Here is a 13,620-nt window from a genome sequence, read left to right on the forward strand (position 1 = left end):
GGAAGACTCCTTAACAGAAAGTGACAGAGGACAATGCTTCTCTCCTAAAGAGAACTCCTATATTACCTAGTACACAGCTCATATCTATTGGAAGTTGTAATTTCAGAAAGTTGATCACAAATATCTAGGTGAATTTTGTAGAGAACGCACGTTTCTGTTGACCAGACCCTTTTTTAATGTTTTGGCTGCACCACACAGCATGCACTCCCACCAGGGATTGACCTGCAACGCCCCACCCCCATCCCTGCATTGGAAGCATGGAGTCCTAACCGCTGAACTGCCAGAGATCCCTGACCAAACTTATTTTTAAAGTTTTGGTCCTGGCATTGATTTGACCTTAAAATAATTTTCTACCACTCCCCAAGTCTCTCAGTGGTAAAGAATCAGCCTGCCAGTACAGGAGACACAGGTTTTGTCCTTGGGTCAGAAAGATCCCCTGAAGAAGGAAATGGCAACCCACTTTAGTATTCTTGCCTGAAAAATCCCATGGACCAGAGGATCCTTGAGGGTTACAGTCCATGGGGTTGCAAATGAGTCGGACACCACTTGGCAACTAAACAACATTATCTATCATGATAGGTCAATTCATGTTTTGATATGAATTTATATTTAAAAGCAATAAATTGGGTGTTGGAGACATCTCCCTTGAAGAAATAAAGTATTCTAGCTTTGGCAGGAATTAATTTAGGACCCAAAGACCTTGTAAAAAAGCCCTGAAGTGAAAAGACAAATTTTGTCAGGTGATAAAAATCTGGGGTGCTAAATTATTTCTGGCCCAGAATTTCTAGCCTGCTTTAGAAAGGAGATGGAGATTGATTGTACTCTCATGTTGGTAAAATAATTTGTGAACATAGCAATTAACTAAAATGAGAGTTAATGAAGGGCCTTTCCTCCTAAGGTTACCAGTCCATCTCTCTGGGACCATTTCCCATTATAGAGGAATGACTATCTGATTTCTAATTGCTTCCTTTATTCCACTCTGGATTTGTTAACATGAAAATGTAAGTTTTCATTTGGCACATGTTAATCACTTTCTGTGTGGGGTTCTGTACAAAATTTCAAACCAGAACTAAAAGACTGAAGGTCCTAGTGGTGATATTAAATAAATATTGGCATATTAGTGACCATGCAGTGCTTCACAGCCATTTTTATTTTTTGTGTTTCTAACAGCTTTGCTAGATCTCATTTTGCCTTTGAGAATATAGAGACACAGAAGAAGAGAAATTAATGATCTGCCCACAATCTGGACTAAAATCTGAGGCTTCCTATTACAGATCTTGTCCCTTCTCTAACAAAATTCTGTTTTTCCTGACCATATTCTTCCTCTAACGCAGTTCTCTGGACCTGGTTTTCCAGTAGGCTCACTTGGGGAACTTTTCAGAAATGTGGTTGTTGAGACCCTCTTCAAATCAACTAAATCAGAAGCTCAGTGGGTGGGTCCAGGCATCAGCAGTGCTTAAAAGTCTCCCCAGGTGATTCTAAAGTGCAGTAAAGCTTGCCACAGCCACTGGGCTGGAAAAGTCTGCTTCATCAGTGTCTCTAGTTCTGTCCCTGAGTAATAGCTGGAAGAACTGGGGAGCCTGCCATGCCCGGAAAAATGACTCTGTTCATGCTGAATAACCACCATGTTTCTTATTTAACAAAGGCAGTTTTTTCTTTTCTTTCTTTCTTTTTTTGTTTTATGGAAAACATGTTTTGTTTCAGCTTTGCTTTCAAGATTAGTCCCTAACCTCTATCAGATTTTCCCCATTCCCCTCACTGTCTTTTTTTTCTGTGAATTTTTCTTCTAGGTCAAATGTGACTCAACTTAAAATGTTTTAAAACTTTCCATCCTTCAAATTACCTTCTTCTCCTCATTAAATAAAAGAGTTTCCTGAGACTTCATAGGTGTAATTCACAGTGTTGGTTCTCTATGGTTAAGAGTGCAGACGCCCACAAGCTTTAATAATTTAGTAAATACACTCAAGAATGAATTGAAAGTTACAGTTCAGTGGCAGACATTGCTATATTCAAAACCAGGTACTTTAGGATAAAAGATAAAGCCATCACCTATCCTCAAGAAATATGTAGTCTGTAATAGTCTAATAAAACATATATTTATGCAAAGGATGATCTAATTTCATATCAATATTTATTGAGCACCCATGTGCCAGGCACTCTTCTAAATATTGGGAATACAAGAATGAGCAAAACTAGCTGTCTGTTCTCATAGTGGAGGAAGACATAATAAATAATTATAATACAACCCACTCAACTTTGAGCCTCTGAAAAGCACCATCTTACTCATCTTTGCCATCCTCTGTATGATGTCTCACAGGCAGTTGTTTATCAGATGCATTGATGAATGTATAGTATGTACCCTCATAAAGATATAATAAAACTATTAGGTTATTTACTTTTCTTGTTTTCTGTGGATAATATTCATGTGGTCTCTTCTGTTCATATATTCTCTCAGATGCTTGACAGTTGAACCCACATTGTGGTCTTCATAAGATGTCAGATTCTAGAAACATTGATCCCAGAACCTTTGAGAAACTCTAACCCCAATTACTGGGTGTCCACCAAAACTATGTAGTATAGCACCCAAGATGTGGCCATTAAACTTAAAAGGTTAGAATTCTACTTCATTGATTTGCTTTGTGTTACTGATTACCTTTGAAACCTGTACCTCCCTCAAAAGAGTACTAAGCTGTGAGTTACTATTCAGAGATTTAATTTTATTTTTCCACCTATTTCATTTTCAATTCTCCCCACCCTCAATACAATTAGTGTCATATACCTCAGCCTTTTCCTTATTTCCTATCCCTCAAGACCCTATACAAACCACAGAAGAGAATATATCTCAGAGCATAACTGAGTAAATTCATTACTACTAGTTTTGTAGTAATGAGCCTGACAGCTTACTCGGGACTTTGACCTATCGTTTCAGTTCAGTTCAGTCACTCGGTCGTGTCCAACTCTCCTTTAGGATGGACTGGTTGGATCTCCTTGCAGTCCAAGGAACTCTCAAGAGCCTCTCCAACACCATAGTTCAAAAGCAATACTTCGGCGCTCAGCTTTCTTCATAGTCCAACTCTCACGTCCATACATGACTACTGGAAAAACCTTAGCCTTGACTAGGCAGACCTTTTTTAACAAAGTAATGGCTCTGCTTTTTAATATGCCGTCTAGGTTGGTCATAACTTTCTTTCCAAAAAGTAAGCATCTTTTAATTTCATGGCTGCAGTCACCATCTGCAGTGACTTTGGAGCCCAAAAAAATAAAGTCAGCTACTGTTTCCATTGTTTCCCCATCTGTTTGCCATGAAGTGATGGTACCAGATGCCATGATCTTAGTTTTCTGCATGTTGAGCTTTAAGCCAACTTTTTCACTCTCCTCTTTTGCTTTCATCAAGAGGCTCTTTTTAGTTCTTCTTCACTTTCTGCCATAAGGGTGGTGTCATCTGCATATCTGAAGTTATTGATATTTCTCCCGGCAATTTTGATTCCAGCTTGTGCTTCATCCAGCCCAGCATTTCTCATGATGTACTCTGCATATAAGTTAAATAAGCAGGGTGACAATATACAGCATTGATGTACTCCTTTTCCTATTTGGAACCAGTCTGTTGTTCCATGTCCAGTCCTAACTGTTGCTTCCTGACCTGCATACAGATTTCTCAAGAGACAGGTCAGGTGGTCTGGTATTCCCATCTCTTTCAGAATTTTCCACAGTTTATTGTGATCCACACAGTCAAAGGCTTTGGCATAGTTGATAAAGCAGAAATAGATGTTTTTCTGAAACTCTCTTGCTTTTTCAGTGATCCACTGGATGTTGACAATTTGATCTCTGGTTCCTCTGCCTTTTCTAAAACCAGCTTGAACATGTGGAAGTTCACGGTTCACATATTGCTGAAGCCTGGCTTGGAGAATTTTGAGCATTACTTTACTAGCGTGTGAGATAAGTGCAATTGTGCAGTAGTTTGAGCATTCTTTGGCATTGCCTTTTTTGGGGATTGGAATGAAAACTGACCTTTTCCAGTCCTGTGGCCACTGCTGAGTTTTGCAAATTTGATGGCATCTTGAGTGCAGCACTTTCACAGCATCATCTTCCAGGATTTGAAATAGCTCTACTGGAATTCCATCACCTCCACTAGCTTTGTTCGTAGTGATGCTTTCTAAGGCCCACTTGACTTCACATTCCAGGATGTCTGGCTCTAGGTGAGTGATCACACCATTGTGATTATCTGTGTTGTGAAGATCTTTTTTGTACAGTTCATCTGTGTATTCTTGCCACCTCTTCTTAATGTCTTCTGCTTCTGTTAGGTCCATACCATTTCTGTTCTTTATTGAGCCCATCTTTGCATGAAATGTTCCCTTGGTATTTCTGATTTTCTTGAAGAGATCTCTAGTCTTTCCCATTCTATTGTTTTCGGCTATTTCTTCACACTGACCACTGAGGAAGGCTTTCTTATCTCTTCTTGCTATTCTTTGGAACTCTGCATTCAAATGGGTATATCCTTGCTTTTCTCCTTTGCTTTTCGCTTCTCTTCCTTTCACAGCTATTTGCAAGGCCTCCTCAGACAGCCATTTTGCTTTTTTGCATTTCTTTTCCATGGGGTTGGTCTTGCTCCCTGTCTCCTGTACAATGTCACGAACCTCCGTCCATAGTTCATCAGGCACTCTATCAGATCTACTTCCTTAATCTATTTCTCACTTCCACTGTATAATCATAAGGGATTTGATTTAGGTCATACCGGAATGGTCTAATGGTTTACTGAGTACTTTTTATGTACAAGACATTTATTTGTCATCTCCCTAATTATCACGTCCTGCTCGGTGGGTAGGATCCCTGTTTTTGAGATGAAAAATGCTTTTTCCAAACCTTCATTATTTGTCTGAGAACACACAGTGTCTTACGAGGTGGCACTAGGATTCAAAGCCAGGCTATCTCATTCCAGGGTCCATAATCATCCTACTGATGAATCTGTTTATTGTCACTGTTCTCTATGATTTGAATAAGCAGAAGAGTTTGGAGTAAACAAAAAAAACAGTGTTACTAGACTGTAGCCTATCTCTTAGTGAGATAGCTAGAAAGGTGAGTTATGGGACCAGATTGTAGAAGACCTTGTATACTACACTAAGAAGTTTAGGGGTTTCCAGTTGACACTGAGTGTCACTGATATTTTGTCAACAGTAGGAATGAACATATAAAGAAAAGTGATGTTTTAGGACATTTAGATTCTTAAAGAAATGTAACTAATAGAAATGGTGTAACTTCCCCCTACTGCCAGGCACCAACCAGTTGAAGAAACCTCTGGGCTTCGCAATGGGACGATGCTTTGTTGAGCAAGACAAGCATAGTAACACCTCTGAAAGGGTACCCACTTGTTGGCAGTGACCACGTGGAGGGTGGGAGACTAGATGACAAGGGTAGAGGAAGAATTACTTTGCACTGTACGAAATATATTATCTAGTATAAAAATAATGTAAATGTTTTTTAAAACTAACCAGAAAAATTGAGCAAATAATAGATTGGTGAGAAGCATAGCATATAAGAAAGAAGCATATATGAAGGAGACTGTTCCTTTTTTTTAATGGGCCATAGAGGGAACTCAGGCAGTTGGGTTGATTATTGGCAGATGGATTTACTATGACCAGTTAAAAGAGAACACAAGAGAATCATCATTACAGTGTGTTTATACCACCCATGGCCTCTCAACATGAGATACTAAATTTACAGCTGACTCCAGAGGAAGCCAAATTTTCCTTCCTTCTCTTCTCATTCTACTATAACTGCCTTTTTATTTTTTAACAGTTTTATTGAGGTGTAATTTATATATCATAAAGTATGTATAAATTAACTGAACAATTCACCCATGAATGATTTTTTGTAAAGAGACACCCATCAATGATTTTTAGCAAATTTAGTAAATTTGCAGTCATTACTGCAATATCTAGTTTTAGAAGATTTCCATCACCCCAAAAAAGAGCCCTCATGCTAGTTTATAGTCAATACCCATTTCCGCCTAAGTCCCACACAACCATAAACCTTCCTTTTGTCTCTATAGACTTTCCTTTTCTGGAAATTTCATATAAATGCATTCATATAATAATGTAGTCTTGTGTCTGGCTGCTTTTACTTATATTTTTAGGTTTATCCATGCATACAATAGACTACTATTTACTATCTATATAGTGGAATTACTGTTCAGTAACTCAGTCATGTCCAACTCTTTGCGACCCTATGAGCTGCAGCACGCCAGGCTTCCCTGTCCTTCACCATCTCCCCACACTCATCTTCACTGAGTTGGTGATGCCATCCAACCATCTGTTCCTCCATTATTCCCTTCTCCTGCTTTCAGTCTTCCCCAGCATCAGGGTCTTTTCCATTGAGTCAGCTCTTTGCATCAGGTGGCCAAAGTATTGGAGCTTCAGCTTCAGTATCAGTCCGTCCAGTAAATATTCAGGATTTAGGACTGACTGGTTTGATCTCTTTGCAATCCAAGGGACTCTCAAGAGTCTTCTCCAACATCATATAGTTCAAAAGCATCAATTCTTTGGCACTCAGCCTTCTTTATGGTCCAACTCTCACATCTGTACATGACTACTGGAAATGCCACAGCTTTGACTAGACGGACGTTTGTTGGCAAAGTAATGTCTCTACTTTACTATACCATGGAAGACTATTTACTATCCATGCAATGGAATACTATTTACTCTTCAGAAATACTGTTTACTATTCAGTATAAACTACATACTAATGCTTTATAACTTTTTATTTCTGAATAGTAAATAATATTCCACTGTATAGATATTTATATCTTGTTTCTGCCATCACCAGGGCTTCCCTGGTGGCTCAGAGGATAAAGCGACTGCCTGCAATGCAGGAGACCCAGATTCGATCCTTGGGTTGGGAAGATCCCCTGGAGAAGGAAATGGCAATCCACTCCAGTATTCTTGCCTGGAGAATCCCATGGACAGAGGAGCCTGGTGGGCTATAGTCCACGGGGTCGCAAAGAGTCGAACATGACTGAGCGACCTCACTCGCTCACTCTGCCGTCACCAGTTGATGAACATTTGAATTGTTTCCAAATTGAGGCTGGTATAAACATTTACATACAAATCTCAGATGTGCATCTATGTCTTTACGTCTCTTAAGGAGATTCCTAGGAGTGGCTAGCTGGGTCATATAGTAAAATTTTGTGAAACGTCCTTTTTAAGAAATTTGCCATACTGTTTTCCAAAGTGGGTGTACCACGTTGCATTCCACAGCAATGCATGAATTCATTTTCTCCATATCCTCACTAAAAGTTGTTATTATCTGTCTTTTTGATTAGTCATCCTAATAGATATATAGTGATATCTCATTGTGATTTTAGTTTGCATTTCTCTAATGAATGATGATCTGAAGCATTGTTTCATGTACTCTTTAGCCATTCATATATCTTATTTGGAAGATGTCTGTTCAAGTCTTTCTTTAATTGGGTTATTATTATCTCATTATTGAGTTGTAAGAGTTCTTTATATAATTCTGGATACAAATTCTTTATCAGATATATGATTTTTAAATATTTTCCCCAGTCTGTGATTTGTCTGTTTTCTCAGTATTTTGAAGCACAAAATTTTTAACCTTGATAAAATCTATCAAATTTTTTTCTGTTGATGGATTGTGTTTTGGGTGTCATATCTTAAGAACTCTGCCTTGCCCAAGGTCAAAAGATTTTCTGTTTTTTTCCTGAACATTTTATCAGTTGCTTTTAATTTTGAAAGACAATTCTGTCTGCTTGTTTAACAACTTCTCTAATGTTAAATTCATTTTAAAACAACATAAAGAAATACTTCTGTTTAGAGTCGAAGTACTATTAATTTTATTTATTTTTTTAGTCCAGTCATGCAAGTTCTTTCAGTTGGTTTGTTGAAAATCTGGTCACAGAATAAAATAACTCCTGCTTCTTGTACTTCCCCATAGTATATTTTTTTAAAATCCATTTGATGCCAAGCCTAAGAGAAGGGTATTTCCTTTTGACTACTATGTCTGCAGTTCAAGTCACCCAAAAAGATTGTGCTTAAGCTATAGCCTTCTAAGTCCAGCAACTCAACTTTCAAAAAGCCTGTCTTTGCACTTTCTATCCACAAACTCCATGTTGCACTCTTATTCTAGCTTTATGCTAATAAATCTCTGGACTTTTTACTGAGGTAGTTACCAAGAAATAATAATTTTGTGAATAGCATCACCTTTTCTTTAAGGAGGCCTATCAAAATTTTAAGCTCTTTAAGACCCAAGACTCATGTCCAAAGCAATTTTATTTTCCTCACTGTTCCTAGTAGAGTGCTAAGTGGTTAGTAAGTGCTCAATAAAAATTTTTATTGTATTTATGTAGTAAAAGGCAAAATGTTGCATATTTTTATTTAATAATGGCTTAATATGATTTATATTCCACTGTTTTTCTGTCATCAAATGAATAATCACTCAATTTAGATTTTTCTATTCTCTAATAATTCTCAGTGTAAGCACTGTCATCTTTAATGTTTCACAGTAAATTAACTAACACACATTAGAGGTTGCCCTTTCAGTTTTAGGAATTTATGTTAACCTTTTAGCCTTAAAAATCCTTTCATAAACTCAGACACCAATGCTCCCCTACCCTGTGGAAATCCATATGTAAAATTTAAAAAGGAGAAAAGCTTTAGCATATCTTTTTTTAAATTTACCATTAAAAATAAAGAACAAAATTTACCATTTTAACCACTTTTAAGTGGTTTAATAGTACTAAGTACATTCATACTGCTGTGCAACCAAAACCATCATTCATCTCCAGAACTTTTTCATCTTTCCAAACTGAAACTCCATACCATTAAACAATAATTCCTCATTATCCCCCTCCCCGTTCCTGGAAACCACCATTCTACATCCCGTCTCTAGGAATGTAACTACTCTAGGTAATTCATATAAGTGGAATCATACAGTATTTGTCCTTTGTATTTTTTGTAATTTGTGTTATCTCCCTTGACACAGTGTTCAGAGTTGCCCTTGTAGCATGCATCAGAACTTCTTTCCTTGTAAAGGCTGAATACTCTTCCATTAATGTCTTTTGATGGAAAGAGAAGATGGTATTAGTGTATCCATTCGTAAGCAGATGGTATAAAACCTGTGCTTCTGATCCAGTGGAATTCTCCTCGTATTATGTTATAGCCTAGTGCTTACATTAGTTAGCATATTGTAGCATTTTTACAAGGAATGAACTCTGAGTGCTCTAAGTCAAGACCATGAGAATGACTTCAAGTTGAGAGGAATTATTTAATATAGGCCTTCCAGTTCACCACCAAAAGTTATGGAACTTGGTACATACTAGGTGCTCCATAAATGTTTGAATGAATTTTTAAATATGGATGGACCACTGTTCATAATTTCCAAAAACTAGAAATAGCCCAAATGGAATAGTCACACAATGGAATAGTTACAGCAATAAAAGTGAATGAACTACAGACATAACACTAAAGCATTAAAAAATGTTAAAGACAGAAGCCAGAGACTTCCTGGCAGTCCGTTGCTTGCCTCCGTGCTTCTAGTGCAGGGGATGCAGGTTCAATCCCTGCTCAGGGAACTAGGCTCCTACATGCCATGTGGTGTGGCCAAATATATATGTATGTGTGTGTATATATATATATATTTTTTTTTTTTTTTTTAAGACAGAAACCATATAAAATAGAATACATACTGCATGGTTCCATTTATAAAATTCAAAAGTAGATATACTTAAACTCCTTAAACATATGTTAAAGGATGCATAAATAGATAGAAAAGCTGTTTTTTATGAAAGGCAAGGAAATGAATCTCCTAAAATTCAGAATGGTTTTTATCACGGAGAACAAGCTCATAACTGTAAAGGGCTATTGTTGGGGAAGGGGAGGGAGGCTCCTGGGATGCTGACAGTAATCTGCTTCTTGACCTGAATTGAGTTTTTATGGGTGTAAAACTTCATTTTACAGAGTTTGCTCATTTGTACATATATGTTTTACATACCTTTCTATTTGATCCTCATATTCCACAATTTTAAAATATTTAAATTCTGTGATTCTAAGGGGAAAAGCCAAGGGAATATTTCTTGCAAAGATGGGCACAATAAAGGACAGAAACAGTATGGACCTAACAGAAGCTAAAGATATTAAGAAGAGGTGGCAAGAATACACAGAAGAACTATACAAAAAAGATCTTCATGACCCAGATAACCATGATGGTGTGATCACTCACATAGAACCAGACATCCTGGAGTGCAAAGTCAAGTGGGCCTTAGAAGCATCACTACGAACAAAGCTAGTGGAGGTGATGGAATCCCAGCTGAGCTATTTCATATCCTAAAAGATGATGCTTTAAAGTGCTGCACTCAGTATGCCAGCAAATTTGGAAAACACCAGTGGCCACAGGACTGGAAAAGGTCAGTTTTCATTCCAATCCCAAAGAAAGGCAGTGCCAAAGAATGTTCAAACTACTGCACAATTACACTCATCTCACATGCTAGCAAAATAATGCTCAAAATTCTCCATGCTAGGCTTCAACAATACATGAACCAAGAACTTAAGATGTTCAAGCTGGTTTTAGAAAAGGCAGAGGAACCAGAGATCAAATTGCCAACATTTGTTGGATCATAGAAAAAGCAAGAGAGTTCCAGAAAAACATCTGCTTCATTGACTACGCTAAAGCCTTTGACTGTGTGGATCACAACAAACTGGAAAATTCTTAAAAAAAAAAAAAAAGAAATACCAGACCACCTTACCTGCCTCCTGAGAAATCTGTATGCAGGTCAAGAAGCAACAGTTAGAACCAGACATGGAACAATGGACTGGTTCCATATTGGGAAAGGAGTACATCAAATTTGTATATTGTCACCTTGTGGCATCATGCAAAATGCCAGGCTGGATGAAGCACAAACTGGAATCAAGATTGCCAGCAGAAATATCAATAACCTCAGATATGCAGATGACACCACTCTAATGGCAGAAAACGAAAAGGAACTAAAGAGCCTCTTGATGAAAGTGAAGAGAGTGAAAAAACTGACTTAAAACTTAGAATTCAAAAAACTAAGACCATGGCATCTGGTCCCATCACTTCATGGCAAATAGATGGGAAAGCAATGGAAACAGTGAGACTTTATTTTCTTGGGCCCCAAAAGAGGTGACTGCAGCCATGAAATAAAAGACTTGCTCCTTGGAAGAAAAGCTATGACCTAGACAGCAGAGACATTACTTTGCCAACAAACGTCCGTCTAGTCAAAGCTGTGGTTTTTCTAGTAGTCGTGTATGGATGTCAGAGTTGGACCATAAAAGAAAGCTGAGTGCCAATGAATTGATGCTCCAACTGTGGTGTTGGAGAAGACTCTTGAGAGTCTGTTGGACTGCAAGGAGAGCCAACCAGTCGATCCTAAAGGAAACCAGTCCTGAATATTCATTGGAGTGACTGATGCTGAAGCTGAAGCTCCAATACTTTGGGCACCTGATGTGAAAAACTGACTTCTTAGAAAAGACCCTGATGCTGGGAAATATTGAAGGCAGGAGGAGAAGGGGATGACAGATGATGAGATGGTTGGATGGCATCACCAGCTCATTGGACTCGAGTTTGAGCAAGCTCTGGGAGTTGGTGATGGACAGGGAAGCCTGGCGTGCTGTTGTCCATGTTGTCACAAGGAGTTGGACACTACTGAGCAACTGAACTGAACTGAGGGGGAAAAACTAAGATTATATGACATAATCATAGAGTATTTTAGCTCTTAGTTAGATTGATAAAGATATCATTGGCCAGTTTCCTGGTCCTACAGTACCAGGAAAGTACTATAGTCTATATTAAGTTTTCCTTTTTACTGAGTTACAGATATAAATTCCTAGGCTCTGTAGTTTGCATGCATGCTTAGTCATGTCCAACTCTGTGCAATTCCATGGACTGTACCCCACCTGGCTCCTCTGCCCAAGGTATTTTCCAGGCAAGAATACTAGGGCGGGTTGCCTTTTCCTACTCCAGGAGATCTTCCCAACCCAGGGATAGAATGCATGTCTCCTGCGTCTTCTGACAAGTGGATTCTTTACCATTGTGCCACCTGGGAAGCCCAGGCTCTATAGTTCAGGGAAATGGAAATCGGAAGAGGAGCGGTACTGGGTAGAAGCCTGTCAACATGTGCAGTCCATTAAGGACCTTATGCTTCATTAAAATGCACTAACCTCAGTGTCTTCCCAGTGTTACTCACTTCTTTGAAATTGTATTCATTTCCATCCCAGCATGATGTGTGAGAAATGGAAAGCAGGCAGATAGGACAGATCTTCCTCCCTCTAATCTGTCTTTATCCAACTACTCTCTTGAGCCATCATAAAAGGTAGAATTAAAGATCAGCAAATCTTTGACTAGCTTTTGAAAAGAATTTCCTCGTTCACAGAAATTTCATCAAATTAAATTTACATGGCCAATTGCTTCATTGCTTCGTTAGTAGCTTTTAAATTGGTATAATGAACAACTTTCCCAGTTGCTTGGGTTCTGCTAAATTCTGAAACTATTCCCATGTATATCACTGACTTTGGTGATTCTTTAATTAGCTTAAGCCTCAAAAAAGCTTGACTGGCCTATTGAGTAGGTTATTAAAATGAAAGTCCTAATGGATCTTACTTGTTAAGATGTATAACAAATCAAGTGGCTACAGCTCATTTAGGGAGTGTCACAACAGATACTGTGGCTAATTGGAGGATATAGTTAAAAATATTTTGATTAAAGATATCCAGCCATCACTGTAAACAGCTTCATGTCAGATTTTACATATAAGGGGAAAGCAGTTAGCTAGCATGCCTTTCTTAGAGTAAAATTGAAAAGTTTTGTTCCCCTGTTGTTTGTAAATTTGACATTCCTTGAGTAATTTGTTGAGTCTCTGTTCCAGACATAGCATAAATTTCTGATTTATAGGCATGAGTAACTGCCTAGTCTTCTGCATTTTATGCTGCTTTTTGCACAGGCTCCTGCCTTACCTTATTGTTTTTCTTCTTTCAGGGGCTGACATTTCAGGAAGTGGAGAACTTCTTTACCTTCCTAAAGAATATTAATGATGTAGACACTGCATTGAGCTTTTACCATATGGCTGGGGCATCTCTTGATAAAGGTAATGAAACCCAAAAGTGTTTTTCTGAAGCTATAAACAGTGAATCTGTAATCCATTAGGTGACTGCTGCTGCTGCTGCTAAGTCGCTTCAGTTGTGTCCGACTCTGTGCGACCCCATAAATGGCATAGACCCCATAGACAGCATAGACCCCATAGACAAAAAAGAAACCAAACTATTCCTTCCCAATAAAGAATGAATTAAAATGAACAGCAACTTTAGCTTCACATTATATATGTCATGACTCTGGCTCTGATAAGAGAACTTCCAAATTCCATGCATTGGTCCTCAGCTTAGATGTATTTCTAAGACTAATCATTTAAAGATGGGCATCTGCCTTGACTATAACCCTTCCTTAACAGAAATGTGTGAATTTTTCTTGACATTGTTTTAATTTGCTTTGTTTTGTTGGCATTGCATGGGCCTTGCATTTCACCCTGAGAGGCCAAGTACAGCAAATATATTTTCTTGAGCTAAACACTATAGTCAAGGCAGGTGCCCATCTTTAAAT

General features: G+C 38.2%; 1 protein-coding gene across 2 annotated transcripts in view; it reads left to right on the top strand.

The window, feature by feature from the left end:
* MICU1 (mitochondrial calcium uptake 1) overlaps positions 1–13,620 on the top strand; it is a 227,770-nt gene that overhangs the window by 187,658 nt on the left and 26,492 nt on the right. For both annotated transcript variants that reach the window (XM_086382117.1, XM_086382116.1), the window contains one exon: positions 13,003–13,111. In XM_086382117.1, coding sequence (XP_086238243.1) covers positions 13,003–13,111 — 109 coding nt within the window. The remainder of the gene's footprint in view (positions 1–13,002; positions 13,112–13,620) is intronic.

The sequence above is a fragment of the Bos grunniens genome, chromosome 28 (genome assembly GCF_055505025.1).
Source record: "Bos grunniens cultivar Pamir isolate PY7600 chromosome 28, Bosgru_T2T1.0, whole genome shotgun sequence".
Lineage (NCBI taxonomy): Eukaryota > Metazoa > Chordata > Mammalia > Artiodactyla > Bovidae > Bos > Bos grunniens.